The following is a 12288-nucleotide window of genomic DNA, read 5'->3' as shown; positions in this document are numbered from 1 at the left end:
GTCTGATTGGTGTTGCCCACTGTAATATCTGCTAATATGATCATTGACGATTTCACCGTAGGTTTTGTGAACAGTGAGGATTTATACCTGCAAATGATGTATTATCATTGTCAGTTCCAAAAGGAGATGTGCTCCAATTGGAAAAAAAATAGCAGGTTCTCTTTCTTTTCCATTTGAATGTCGTACATCATTATCACATAACAGATAGGGGTTTGAAAAAGTCTTGTCCATTTTTTGGCTATAAGGAACATTCAAAAGTGTTCATTAATAGGACAGCGATGTGCAATAATTCTCCAATAAACCAGTGTGAAATTACTTGAATGTTTCTCGGTCTTAAAAACAAAACAAAATGCGCAACTGTGATTGTTTCCATATCAGGAAATGTGTTACACCTGGGAAAGAGAGGATGACCAGCCTTTATTACTATATGTACTTTCCCTGTGCTGTAAAGAAAATGTTGTAGGGAAATAAAAAAGCCAATGCACCACATCTGTTCCTAATTAGTTTCTCATATTAGGAGGAAGAAATTGTTCCTCTGTCTTAATAGACCGGTTCATGAGACTGACGGAGCGGTTTAGCTGCAGTCTTTTGCAATACTCGAGGCAGCGCTCGTCAATAGATTTGATTAGGTTAACAAGCTTGCTTTTGCCTTGCTCATTGATGAGCCAGTGAGAACCTGGTGTCGAGCATATTATGCTGACTGCTATCCCAGACTATAAGGATAAAACGAGATGCATTTTGGATAACAAAGTAGTTAATTGGAAGACGCATTGCACAATTTGCTCTAGTTCTCCATGGGTGGGCTTATATTTGAGACCTGGTTTGAATACAGTATGCCCATGTGATTAGGGGTGAATCTGTATTCCCATGTTTACTGAGACCTTCATACGTGTGAACCCCGAACAAGACACACTATCATAACACAGAAGCTCTGGTGACTGCAATCGGATTAGAAAACAGTTTTTTAAATCTAAATAAACATTACTGGAGTAACAAACAGATCCCAGATCAAGGAATGTTTCACTTAGGAACAAGAGGAACCAATGTAGAATCAACAGTAATTTATGTATGCCTTCAATCGGATTAAAAATCCTACATTTTATTAAAAGACTAACCATTAGTGTTTGCATTAATGATTTGCTGAAGATGAAGGCAAATCAATTTCTCAATATGATGTCAAAGGACCCATGACATTATCTTGCTGCCTATAAGCCTTCCTTAAGTCCTTCACTTTAACTGCAATTACTTGTTATATGAGGAGGGGTTGGGTCTTTCGATCCCATTAGACATGTTTGTTCTGGTACACTTCCATTATTCATCTAAAAGTCAGTGGTTGACTGTATGACTTAGATGTAGACAAAAAAATTACATTATTTTTGATGAGAGATATTTGGTTTTTGAGAAATATATTAAACACTGAAACATCCGAAGCCAGATATTCCTTTCCCAGTTAATCTCCCTTCAATGCATCTTTATTTCTATGCTGTTCACTTTGCTGTTTTCACATTAGAAAGGGGGAGCTTAACACATTTTGTCTGGAGATGTTTTTGCAGCATTAATCCAACATTACACCAGATAGATTTTTTTCTTCTGATTCCTCCCTTCTCCTCCCCCACTGATACACAGAGATCAGTAGACAGTGATTTGCACATGTCAAAGCATACATTTGCTGCTTTAACAGCAATTTGTCCCAAAAGGTTATTAGCATCGAAGCGTTACAGTGGATGTTGCATGCTGATTAAGGTTATATAAAAGTAAGAATCTAGAACCCCAAGGTACAGGAAGAAAACGTCTTTTATCAAAACGTAGCCAATTATACTATTATACTATTTCCCCATAGCTTTGATGTTTTCACACGTCATCTTTCTGATCATCTTGTTTACAGATTTGTGTGCACTGCAATGAAAAACGGAAGTGGGGGCGGTCCAAACCTGGCTGTCGTGTATTTGGATTTGATAACCGTCGCAGCCAAAGGTCCAGTGAGTGATGTCTGTTTGAGAGGGTCAGTGCAGAGGGACTGAGCGGACACTCCATTGTGCATTTGTGCTGTGCAAGGGCACCGTCCTGCCCAGACCATGTGGCTGGCTACATTTAGAGACCATCTGTTGCCTGCACACCTGCTACATCATCAAGGGCCTGTAACCATCACCCAATGTGCTCTTCTTTGGTGGATATTTTGTTCCTGCTGGTCGTTCACCAAGTCCACAAGCCAGAAATTCTATCCTACCGTGACCACCCAGTTTGGGAAACTGCGAGGCCTCCGGGTTCCTGTGCCCAGCGAGGTGCTCCGGCCCGTTGATCAGTATCTGGGGGTCCCCTATGCTGCCCCGCCCGTGGGAGAGAAACGTTTCATGCCCCCAGACCAGCCCTCTTCTTGGTCAGGTGTCAAGAATGCTACCCACTTCATGCCTGTGTGCCCCCAGAACATCCACAACACCGTACCAGAGATCATGATGCCCATATGGTTCACCTACAACCTGGACACAGTAGCCACGTACATTCAGGATCAGAGCGAGGATTGTTTATATCTAAACATCTACGTTCCGACAGAGGATGGTGAGTTGGTGTGGTAAAATGGACAATAATAACTATCCATTTCTATCAATTATTATTATCCACGTCGGCCTGTTATTCTCATGAAGCGTGTGTGCGACCACTGCTCGTTTCATTGCATTCATTTCAAAGCAATGCCATTATTGTTTCCCTTGTTGCTTATCATATTCCATATGAAATCATATACGTCCCCATTAATAAGCAGAAATTCATTCATATATTGATAGTTGTGGTAACTGGAGATACCCTTATGCAACTGAATGTGTAGGGATACACACAGGCTCACCTAACTAAATAAATAATGTTTAGCATTAAGAAAGGATGAGCCTGTAGCATATTTGTCACGACTGAGCATCAAAGGTAATCCTGAAGAATCACAAAGCAGATCTAGTGAGGCAAGCACTCCCGACTTGTAAAAGAAAAAGACAATTTCTAATAGAATATATTGAGAATAGATTACTTCCTCACAAGCATTCAGTGTAACACAAAAGCAGGTTGGACCGTGTTCAGCTTTTGTATGTAACGGGCCACTCTTTGGCCGATGGATAAACAGCCTGCTTGAGATGGAGCTGTCCAAAATGGTGCAGCCAATGTTTTATAAAGCTCCTGGTCTGAGTGCTGCTGGCCAAAGGCCTCCTCACCCGGCACACACAGGTTCATTAAATCGCACACTTGCATTCACATTTTAAAAAGGAAACAACATAACCCATCGGTTCTATAATTTTTTTATTTATTTGAAAAATAGATTCTTTATTTATGTCATGGTTTATTTAAAATGCACCTCGGTTATGCTGTTGTTTCATTATTTGTTTCACTGATGCGAAACCTTTGCTTTTTTCTCATTTTCACTCATCTCCAGCAGTTTTTTTGCCACGCCAAACCAAGAAGTGTTTCATTAACATTTCCACTATTTAATTTTAGTTTTTTTGGCTTGTTACCTGCTCAGTCAGAGTGTATAGGTCATTATTGAAAAACACCCTCTAGCTCATATCTTCAGTAACTATCCTGCAGTGGTAAACCTGAAGAATTGACATGACAATTTGTTTGAAAATATAATTGTACAGCGAGATACAATAAACCAGGAAAAATCTATTAATCTGGTCAAAGCCGAGGCAGCTGGATCAATAAAACAATAGATAATAAACCATTCAAAGAAAACAGTGTGTATCTACATACACACACTGTCCATTTTCTGAAAATATCTACCAAGAATTGGTTTACTTGATCTCATCTACATTTTCTCCGAAAGCAATCTCAGGTAAAAGTGCAACATGATGGATGTAATGGGATAATATTCTCTTTGCCTATCATTTATGGATCTTTTGTCTCCTGATTCTGTCAGTTTGTTTGGATCATACATAAAATAAGAGGCACAGTCAACCATGATGTTTTGAATGTTCCACTTCTTTTTCCTTATGTGAATCCTAGGAAGCCAACACAAGAAAAAGGGGGCGGCTTTCTCACATGCCGAGACTCATATATCTGAAGGTATTTTTATGAGCTCAAAGTCTTGATGCATGGATTCATTTAGCTTAAGTTTGGTGGATGAAGTTACAATTCTTAGTTTGTCTTTCCTAAAGAACAACAGGGTTTCTTTAAAAAATCCTACACCTTGTGCTTGAATTCAGCTTTCAGTAAGAGCTACATCTCTGCTGCCCTGCACATTGTTTGCATTACTTATCTGTCTGAAAGTCGTTGGGCAATGTCATAAATTGTTGTCCAATTATGAAGCATAGATTTTATATTTTTATTTGAAAAAATATATATTTGAGCTCATACTAGTAGATAACAAGAGCTCGATGCAGTGTGGTACTTTTAAGTCCACGTCATGTTTTATTTTGCTTGTGCATGCATATTACATGTGGAACTGTAAAATTACACCTTTACAGAATATTCTTCTCCGCTGGCATCGAACCACAAGTCAAATCACTGGATTTTCTTCTCTTTCTTCCTCTCATCAACACATTCAGATACGTTACAGAGGCAAAGTAAGCTCAGTTGTGTGCTTAAATGCACTGTAAAATCAGTTTTTAATGACATTTTACTCCTTGATCCATACACACCCCTTGTCAGCGTGTATTTACCATGCATTTTCTTAATGTCATTACAGCTTCCAAACCACAAGCATACCACTGCTTCTATATGCACATTTTCTAAGCTGTCTTCACCCATACTGAAAAGCCGATATAACATTTTAATAACGGTGTTTCATTACTATTGTCTCGGTTGTTGTTTGCTCAGCCTGTGTGTGTGTTGACTTTACAGATATAAGGGACTCGGAAGCTCGACCTGTGATGGTTTACATCCATGGAGGCTCCTATATGGAGGGCACCGGAAACATGATGGATGGCAGCGTGCTGGCCAGTTATGGGAATGTTATTGTCGTCACGCTCAACTACAGAATCGGAATATTAGGTGATCACAACGTGTCTGCGTGATAACTTTTAATGGCCGTGCAAATGGGGTATTTAGTTTAATGTGTGAGAATAAACATCATGGTCATTCATTCCCACTTGTGTTGCTGTTATAACCTATACAAAGAAGAAATGAGAGAAAAATATAAAACAGTTAAAGAGAATTTAGGCGAGGGGATCTCTGTAGCTCGATTAGCATAAATATGTTATCCTCAGAGGAAAAGTGTTGCAAATACTTATCAAGGTCTGTCCTTGTTTCACACAAGCTGTTTAGACTCGTTTTGAAAACACAATTTATTTTTCGTTTTAGATGGACGTAGCTAATCTGTACAAGATCATCAGCCTTTGCCATTCTTGAAGGAAAACTAATTAAAATGCAGTATGGAGCAATGCAGCGTTCACAAGCATTCACAAGGTCAAGAGTTTCCCCTGTGTTTAACATTCAAAACAGGACGTTGCTTAAATGAGAATAGACAAGGGAATAAGTAATAGGATCAATTGTAACAGCATGGTGACCTCTGTGTGGTTTTATGATATTAGAGAACTAGACAAAATATGTATGCACTTTGAATTTTATGAAGTCCCAAGCGAGGAGAGAATTCAGATTTGCAGAGGCTGATCACTTCCTGAGGGTCGCCGCTGCTTGGAGACGATTACGAATATAGTTGACTAAAGTAGTCAAGACACTGTGGGAGAAAGTGAAGGGATATTTGCACCTGAGGGAAAAAGGTGTCGGCTTCGTCAGAGGCCCTGCTGGGCTACAACTTCAGATCAAACCTGTGACACATACTGTAGATCTCAACGTCAGCACTGGCTCTGATGTCTTTCTGTGGACTTCAGGCTTCCTCAGTACTGGTGACCAGGCAGCAAAAGGAAACTATGGACTCCTGGACCAGATTCAAGCTCTCCGTTGGATCAGTAAGAACATTGGTTACTTTGGAGGAGACCTGGGTCGCATCACAGTTTTTGGATCTGGAATCGGTGCCTCATGCGTCAGTCTGCTTACTCTGTCCCATCACTCAGAAGGTAAGAACCACCGTCTCAGTTATCTCTGACTTTGATCAATACGGGTTTGCTCTGTTATTAATGCCATCACTTAAAAAGCAATGTAAAAATCCACAAACTTAACAATGGAATCATGTTAATTTCTTATCTTATCAGTTTTAATCATTTTGTTCTTTGTTTCAAATGCAGCTCTAAATGGTCTGTCAGGGAGATGAAGTGTTATGTTATGGTATAGTGGAGGGTAAAGAGGGTATTTGTTAGTAAGTGATTGCTTTTGTTCCCCTCTACTCAATCTAATCAGCTTAAAAGCTTTGCCTCTTAAAATGGGAAGCTCTTAAAGAAGTCTATTAGCATTATAAAGTTTTCACTACTCCTTCACATTCACCTGTGTCCATCAGTTTTTACCATTCCATCGGACTAATATTGATATCTTTCAGCGTCCGATTTGTTTACTCTCATTTACTCAGCTACATACAATGTGTATGGTCCACCATCTGCCTTTTCATTGGCAATTTGTATTTTCAAAGCCTTGATTGAAGACCCTGTTTACCAAAGAAAAAAGCTGCTGTGAAAATAAAGCAGGACCAAAGAATTAGACAAACGTCTTTAGATATTTTCTAAATTCACCTTAGATCCCCCCCCCCTACATTTATTGCCGTGGTTTTAATTGAAAATGTCACATTCTAGTCCAACTACAAATCTTCAAACTACAAATCTATGTCTTTGCGGGACAATTAAAGTAACTAACTATCTATCTCTCTCTATTATTCTTTAAATGACAATATAACTTCACCAAAGCTCCTTGCAAGATTCAAAGGCGCATATTTCAGTATGAGTGGTCCAGGGGGATTTGAACCTCTTATCTTTGCCGTATTATTGCCCCGACCATCACGTTGATGCTGGACAGAAACACAAGGGCACAAACTGTGTTTTGTCAATGCCGGGGAGGCTGCGGCAACTGTCCTTTGTGAGCTTTGTATTTGATGCCCTCGCTCGGCTGCAGCGAATGCACAAAGACCTCCGGCTGTCTTTGAAGTAGAATAGCTGCTGCCCTAAAAAAAATATATGAAATGACAGCAAGGCAAGAGAAAGGGACACTGTTCCGCACTCTTTTTCAAGCGACTGCTATGCCTTAACCTTAGCAGCGTATTTTTTTACTTGATACATATCACTTGTCATGTTTAGGTGGTAGATGCAGAATCCCCAGAGACAGAGGTGACGCACTGCATATTAAAAATTCAACATTGTGTTTACTGTATCAACATTGAAGGACCAGGGTTACTGAATATTCATCTCTCCGCACAGTCCCTCCACTGCACACTTGGCATCAGAAGTCTATACGAAGCCATGCAGCTAGTTAGACACAAAGTATTAACAATTCCACAATTGCAGTACGTGTGCAAATAACTGGCATCGAAAAACCTCCTCACTGAAAAGATGCTGCAAATTGATCATTAATTTGACTTGTGTTCACTGTCGTCCGCATATTATTGTGACAGCCCAAGAAAAAAATAAGGGGATCAACAGAGAGAAGCAAATATTGTTTGTATGAATATAATAACAATTGAATTAGACAAAATCCTATTAGAAGCTAATGTCTTCCACCAGCTGCTTTACAGAGCAGCTTCTCATCAGCAAGGCTCAATCTGGCCTTTTCACTCTCTTTATCTCCCTAATATTCAAAGGACACCGCAAGTGGGCTTCTTTGCTTTTACCTACCTAAATGTTTAGTGTGGTATCTACTTGTGAATAGCATAGCAATTTGTGCAAAATTAATCATATCAAAACGCTGTGGAGGTTTGTGCTGAAAAAGAATACTAATACTAACCATTGTTCTCTGGGCTTCTGTTGTCTTCTGTGTCTTTTTGTTCTGAATTTTGCGTCCCAAGGTTTGTTCCACAGAGCCATCATCCAAAGCGGCTCAGCACTGTCCAGCTGGGCTGTCAACTACCAACCGGTCAAGTACACTCGCATGCTGGCCGAGAGGGTCGGCTGCAACGTGCTGGACACTGTGGACATGGTCTCCTGCCTGCAGAAGAAGAGTGCGAGGGAGCTGGTGGAGCAAGACATCCAGCCTGCCCGATACCGTGTGGCATTCGGTCCTGTCATTGACGGAGACGTCATCCCGGATGACCCGGAGATCCTGATGGAGCAGGGCGAGTTCCTCAACTATGATATCATGCTGGGGGTCAATCAGGGAGAAGGGCTGCGCTTTGTGGAGAACGTGATGGATCTGGAAGACGGCGTGTCTGGAAACGACTTTGACTTTGCAGTGTCAGACTTTGTGGACAGTCTGTACGGCTACCCGGAAGGGAAGGACACACTGAGAGAGACTATTAAATTCATGTACACAGACTGGGCCGACAAAGACAACCCGGAGACCAGGAGGAAGACCTTGGTGGCCCTCTTCACCGACCACCAGTGGGTGGAGCCCTCAGTGGTGACCGCTGACCTACACGCCCGCTATGGCTCGCCGACATTCTTCTACACCTTCTACCACCACTGCCAGAGCCTCATGAAGCCAGTGTGGTCCGACTCAGCGCACGGAGATGAGGTCCCTTATGTGTTTGGTATCCCCATGGTGGGCCCAACCGACCTGTTCCCCTGCAACTTCTCCAGGAACGACATCATGCTCAGCGCTGTGGTTATGACTTATTGGACCAACTTCGCTAAGAGTGGGTGAGTAACAGCAAATCCAGGGACAAACCTAAGTGCATGTTAACATGAATATAACTTATTTACATATAGTTGCCGTGCATGCAGTATCCCATGTTACACTCCTTTTTTGGTCAGTGGTATAGCTTTGCTTATCCTTCAGACTTTATGTGAGATGTTCTACCTCTAACTTCTGCTACATTCGCCCTTCCTTTATCATGCTGATTAAAGGACTGTAAGATTCAGCCTTAAGTAGTGCCGACTAATTAAGTACAACCCGAACTCCCACTGCCACGTCTTCAAGCCTTTAGCTCCTGTTCTCCATTGCTTGTTCACAATAACACTCAGTTTTCATCAATTAATATGAATTCCTCAACATCGAAAGTCTATAAATCCTCTTTATCATTAATTGTCACTTCTTATTGTAATTTAAGTCTGCTCCCTTCGCTCAGATTTATTCAATTCACTTGCAAACTCTTAACGTTTGCATTTGCTGAATATTTAATTGGGTACACTATGCAGCAAAAGCTAAATGTGTGGTGATGCACATGAAATTATTTTGAATTTGGTGTCACTATTTTAAAGCTTCCTTCTAACTTCTCTATATGCACATAACACCGTTTCATTACTTTAGGTAGACTTCCTCAAGGTGACGAATCTTAAAATGTACAGCTTAGTTCACGTAAAGGTTTAAAGGAGTCACAAAAAGGTTACGTTGAAGAGAAAAAATTGAGAAGGCTTTTATGATGTACGTCTACTTTCAAGTAGGATTGGCAGAAATAATCGGTGAAGAAAAAAAGAAGAACAAATTAAATATATATATTTTTTGAGTATGACGGCTTCACTGACTTTGGATTTTTATTGAAAGCAGTGACATTTCAAAGTATTCCCAGGATGAGTGGAGACATTTTTAGCTTCTTAAAGTTTTCCAGTTTCCAACAGTTTACCTGCACCGTAAGTGACTCAGCACTTCAAAAACATGCGGTTGAAAGTTTAGCTTCTGAACCTTCTGACAGCCTGTTTTACAATGTGTCATACAGAAGCAAAGGTGTGTGTGTGTCTGTGAAGATAAGAGACACAAGTGAGTTGCACTGCTGCGGCACTACTGTAGTTTTCCCGCATATTGAATGCACCGCTGCAATGAGTCTTCGTGGATGATGACTAGCAGTGAGAAGAAGCACAGGAAGTCACTTATAGGCTGCTGTTTTTAGTGTGTAGCAATGAGGGAATGCTGAGCCCTTGAGGAGAGACGTGATATTACATTGTGTTGACTTGTGTCGACGCAGTTCTTCTTTTATACAATTTAACATACAGGCCTTTTGTTTTGATTTGCATTTGTAGTTGTAACATTGCATTTACCAAGGGCTGGGCTGAGGATACTTTCCAATAATGTTGTACTTTATTGTCTGGCAAATGTAAGCATGATGTTGAATAACCAAACTCTGCTCAAAGCAAACATCTTCTGTTCTGAATCATTCCTTTGGACAAACATGCTTCCAGATCGATATCTTGTCATTACAATGTAATTATATTCTTAAAAATTGATAATAGTGAATTATCACAGATAGTACCATTTAGCTTCTTCCATCAAATGTATTTCTAGTGACTCAAGTTTTCTGTCTATCATGTGTCTGCAGGGATCCTAACAAACCAGTGCCACAGGACACCAAGTTCATCCACACCAAGGCCAATCGTTTCGAGGAGGTGGCCTGGTCCAAGTACGACCCCTATGACCAGCTGTACTTGCACATTGGCCTGAAGCCTCGTATCCGTGACCACTACCGCGCCACCAAGGTGGCCTTCTGGAAACACCTGGTGCCCCATCTCTACAACCTCCATGACATGTTCCATTACTCCTCCACCACCACCAAGGTCACCCCACTGGATCCCACCCAGTCCAACGGTAAGAAGTCGGGCGGCACCGGTCGTCCCCCTGTATCCACTGCCCACAACGACGGCGAAGGGGGGCGGGAGATGGGCCCTCTCATCATGCCGAACCCGAGAGATTACTCCACAGAGCTCAGCGTCACCATTGCTGTGGGAGCCTCACTGCTCTTCCTCAACGTCCTGGCCTTCGCCGCTCTGTACTACCGCAAGGACAAGCGCAGTCGTCAGGACTCGTCCCAGCAGCCCAGTCCCCAGTGTGATAGCAAAGGCAACAATGTGAGCCACACCACCACTATAGACGAGTCCCTGTCCCAGCAAAGGAACCAGTGTGAAGCCCTTCACAATCCTCTCCACATCTCGCCCAGCTCGGACTACTTACTGAGCCAACGCCGCTCCCCTGAGGACATCCCTCTGATGACCCCCAACAACATCACCATGATCCCCAACTCCCTGATGGGCCTCTCCAATATGAGTCCGTACAGCACCTTCCCTGCTGGCTACAGCTCTGCAGGGCTGCCCAGCACCCACTCCACCACTCGGGTATAGCCTGGCAGGAGTTGAGGGAAGATGGGGAAGAGAAGCGTGACGTACATAAAACATGGAAATGTAAAGCTATATTTAGGATGTGTAGGTAAAATAGGTTTGAATATGTTCGTTCTGTCTTTTCCAAAAATGTACAACCGCCAACATTCTGCCTTTGCTCTCTCATAATAGGAAATCTAACTGCAGAGTCATTTTATAATAATCATTTCCAAAGGCAGACAAAAAGAAAAAGCGCATTTCATTTTCCACTTTAGCTTTTTTGGAACTTTACCTAGCAAGAACTTAGTATAATGTTTATACAGTTGGATTTGTATGGGAAGCTTTTTCTTACTCTGTGATATCTATTTTGATCTCGTGGAACGAAGTGACATTATAACTCGTGGTGCGCAGAGATAAGATCTAGGAAAGTAAAAAGCATTATTATTATTACGCTATTTTATACATATTTCTCATGGTACATTGCTTATTATGGAAATGTATTTTTACTGTAATTACTTTAACATGCCTTGTAACTCGCTCACACTACTGTGGAATTATAAGAACAATGGATGGATAGTTTACTCAAATACAGGTCACACGTGGAAAAAACGTCCAGTTTATTCAAAGGTATTTCTATCAGGTAGTGCAACACTCCTGTGGCTGTGTGGGTGTGTGCTGAGAAGTGCGCTATAAAAATGTAAATTAGGCATTGTTTGAAATTAACCATTCAGTTTGTAGTGTTGTGTAATATATTGTAGTCTATTTGAGTATCCTTGCTATAGTTTTATTTCACGTGTCTACAATTTTGCTTAATGCATTGTAGTAATATAACTTCTGCTTTACTATGAAAAGAGAATTGCTGATAATGTGTTTTCCCACTTCAACCAACTCATGGTTCTTTTGGCTTGGCTTCTTTGTACAGAATAAACCTAGACCAACATTTCATTCGTCATTTGTTTATGAATACTGTAAGATCTTCAGAAAGATAATTGTAATTACATTGTAATTGTATGTATACCAACTCAATTATTCACATTTAAAAAGGAGTTTCCTGTAACTCCAAGTGGTTTGGACCCCATGCATACCAAGATATATCCAGGGGTCACGCTTTACTGAATACACATGATTGACATCAAGATTTGAGATTTGATTTCTTTGAACCTATCATAATGTTGTTTAATCTAAATGAGAAGACTATTAAAAGATTTTTGGAACTAAAGATGAGTCTTGAGTTGGAATAATAATGTGTCCT

At 41.0% G+C, this 12288-nt stretch overlaps 1 protein-coding gene across 1 annotated transcript; it reads left to right on the top strand.

Moving 5' to 3' along the window:
- The first annotated feature begins 2034 nt into the window (after positions 1–2034).
- nlgn3b (neuroligin 3b) lies at positions 2035–12255 on the top strand. Its single transcript, XM_056411775.1, has 6 exons — positions 2035–2556; positions 3982–4041; positions 4819–4968; positions 5808–5993; positions 7862–8651; positions 10265–12255. The coding sequence occupies exons 1-6, from the start codon at positions 2076–2078 to the stop codon at positions 11058–11060; spliced, it is 2463 nt and encodes an 820-aa protein (XP_056267750.1). The 5' UTR covers positions 2035–2075; the 3' UTR covers positions 11061–12255.
- Positions 12256–12288: the final 33 nt, after the last annotated feature.

This window comes from Pseudoliparis swirei, chromosome 3 (assembly GCF_029220125.1).
Source record: "Pseudoliparis swirei isolate HS2019 ecotype Mariana Trench chromosome 3, NWPU_hadal_v1, whole genome shotgun sequence".
Classification (NCBI taxonomy): Eukaryota; Metazoa; Chordata; class Actinopteri; order Perciformes; family Liparidae; genus Pseudoliparis; species Pseudoliparis swirei.
This window is presented reverse-complemented; position numbering and strand designations above follow the sequence as displayed.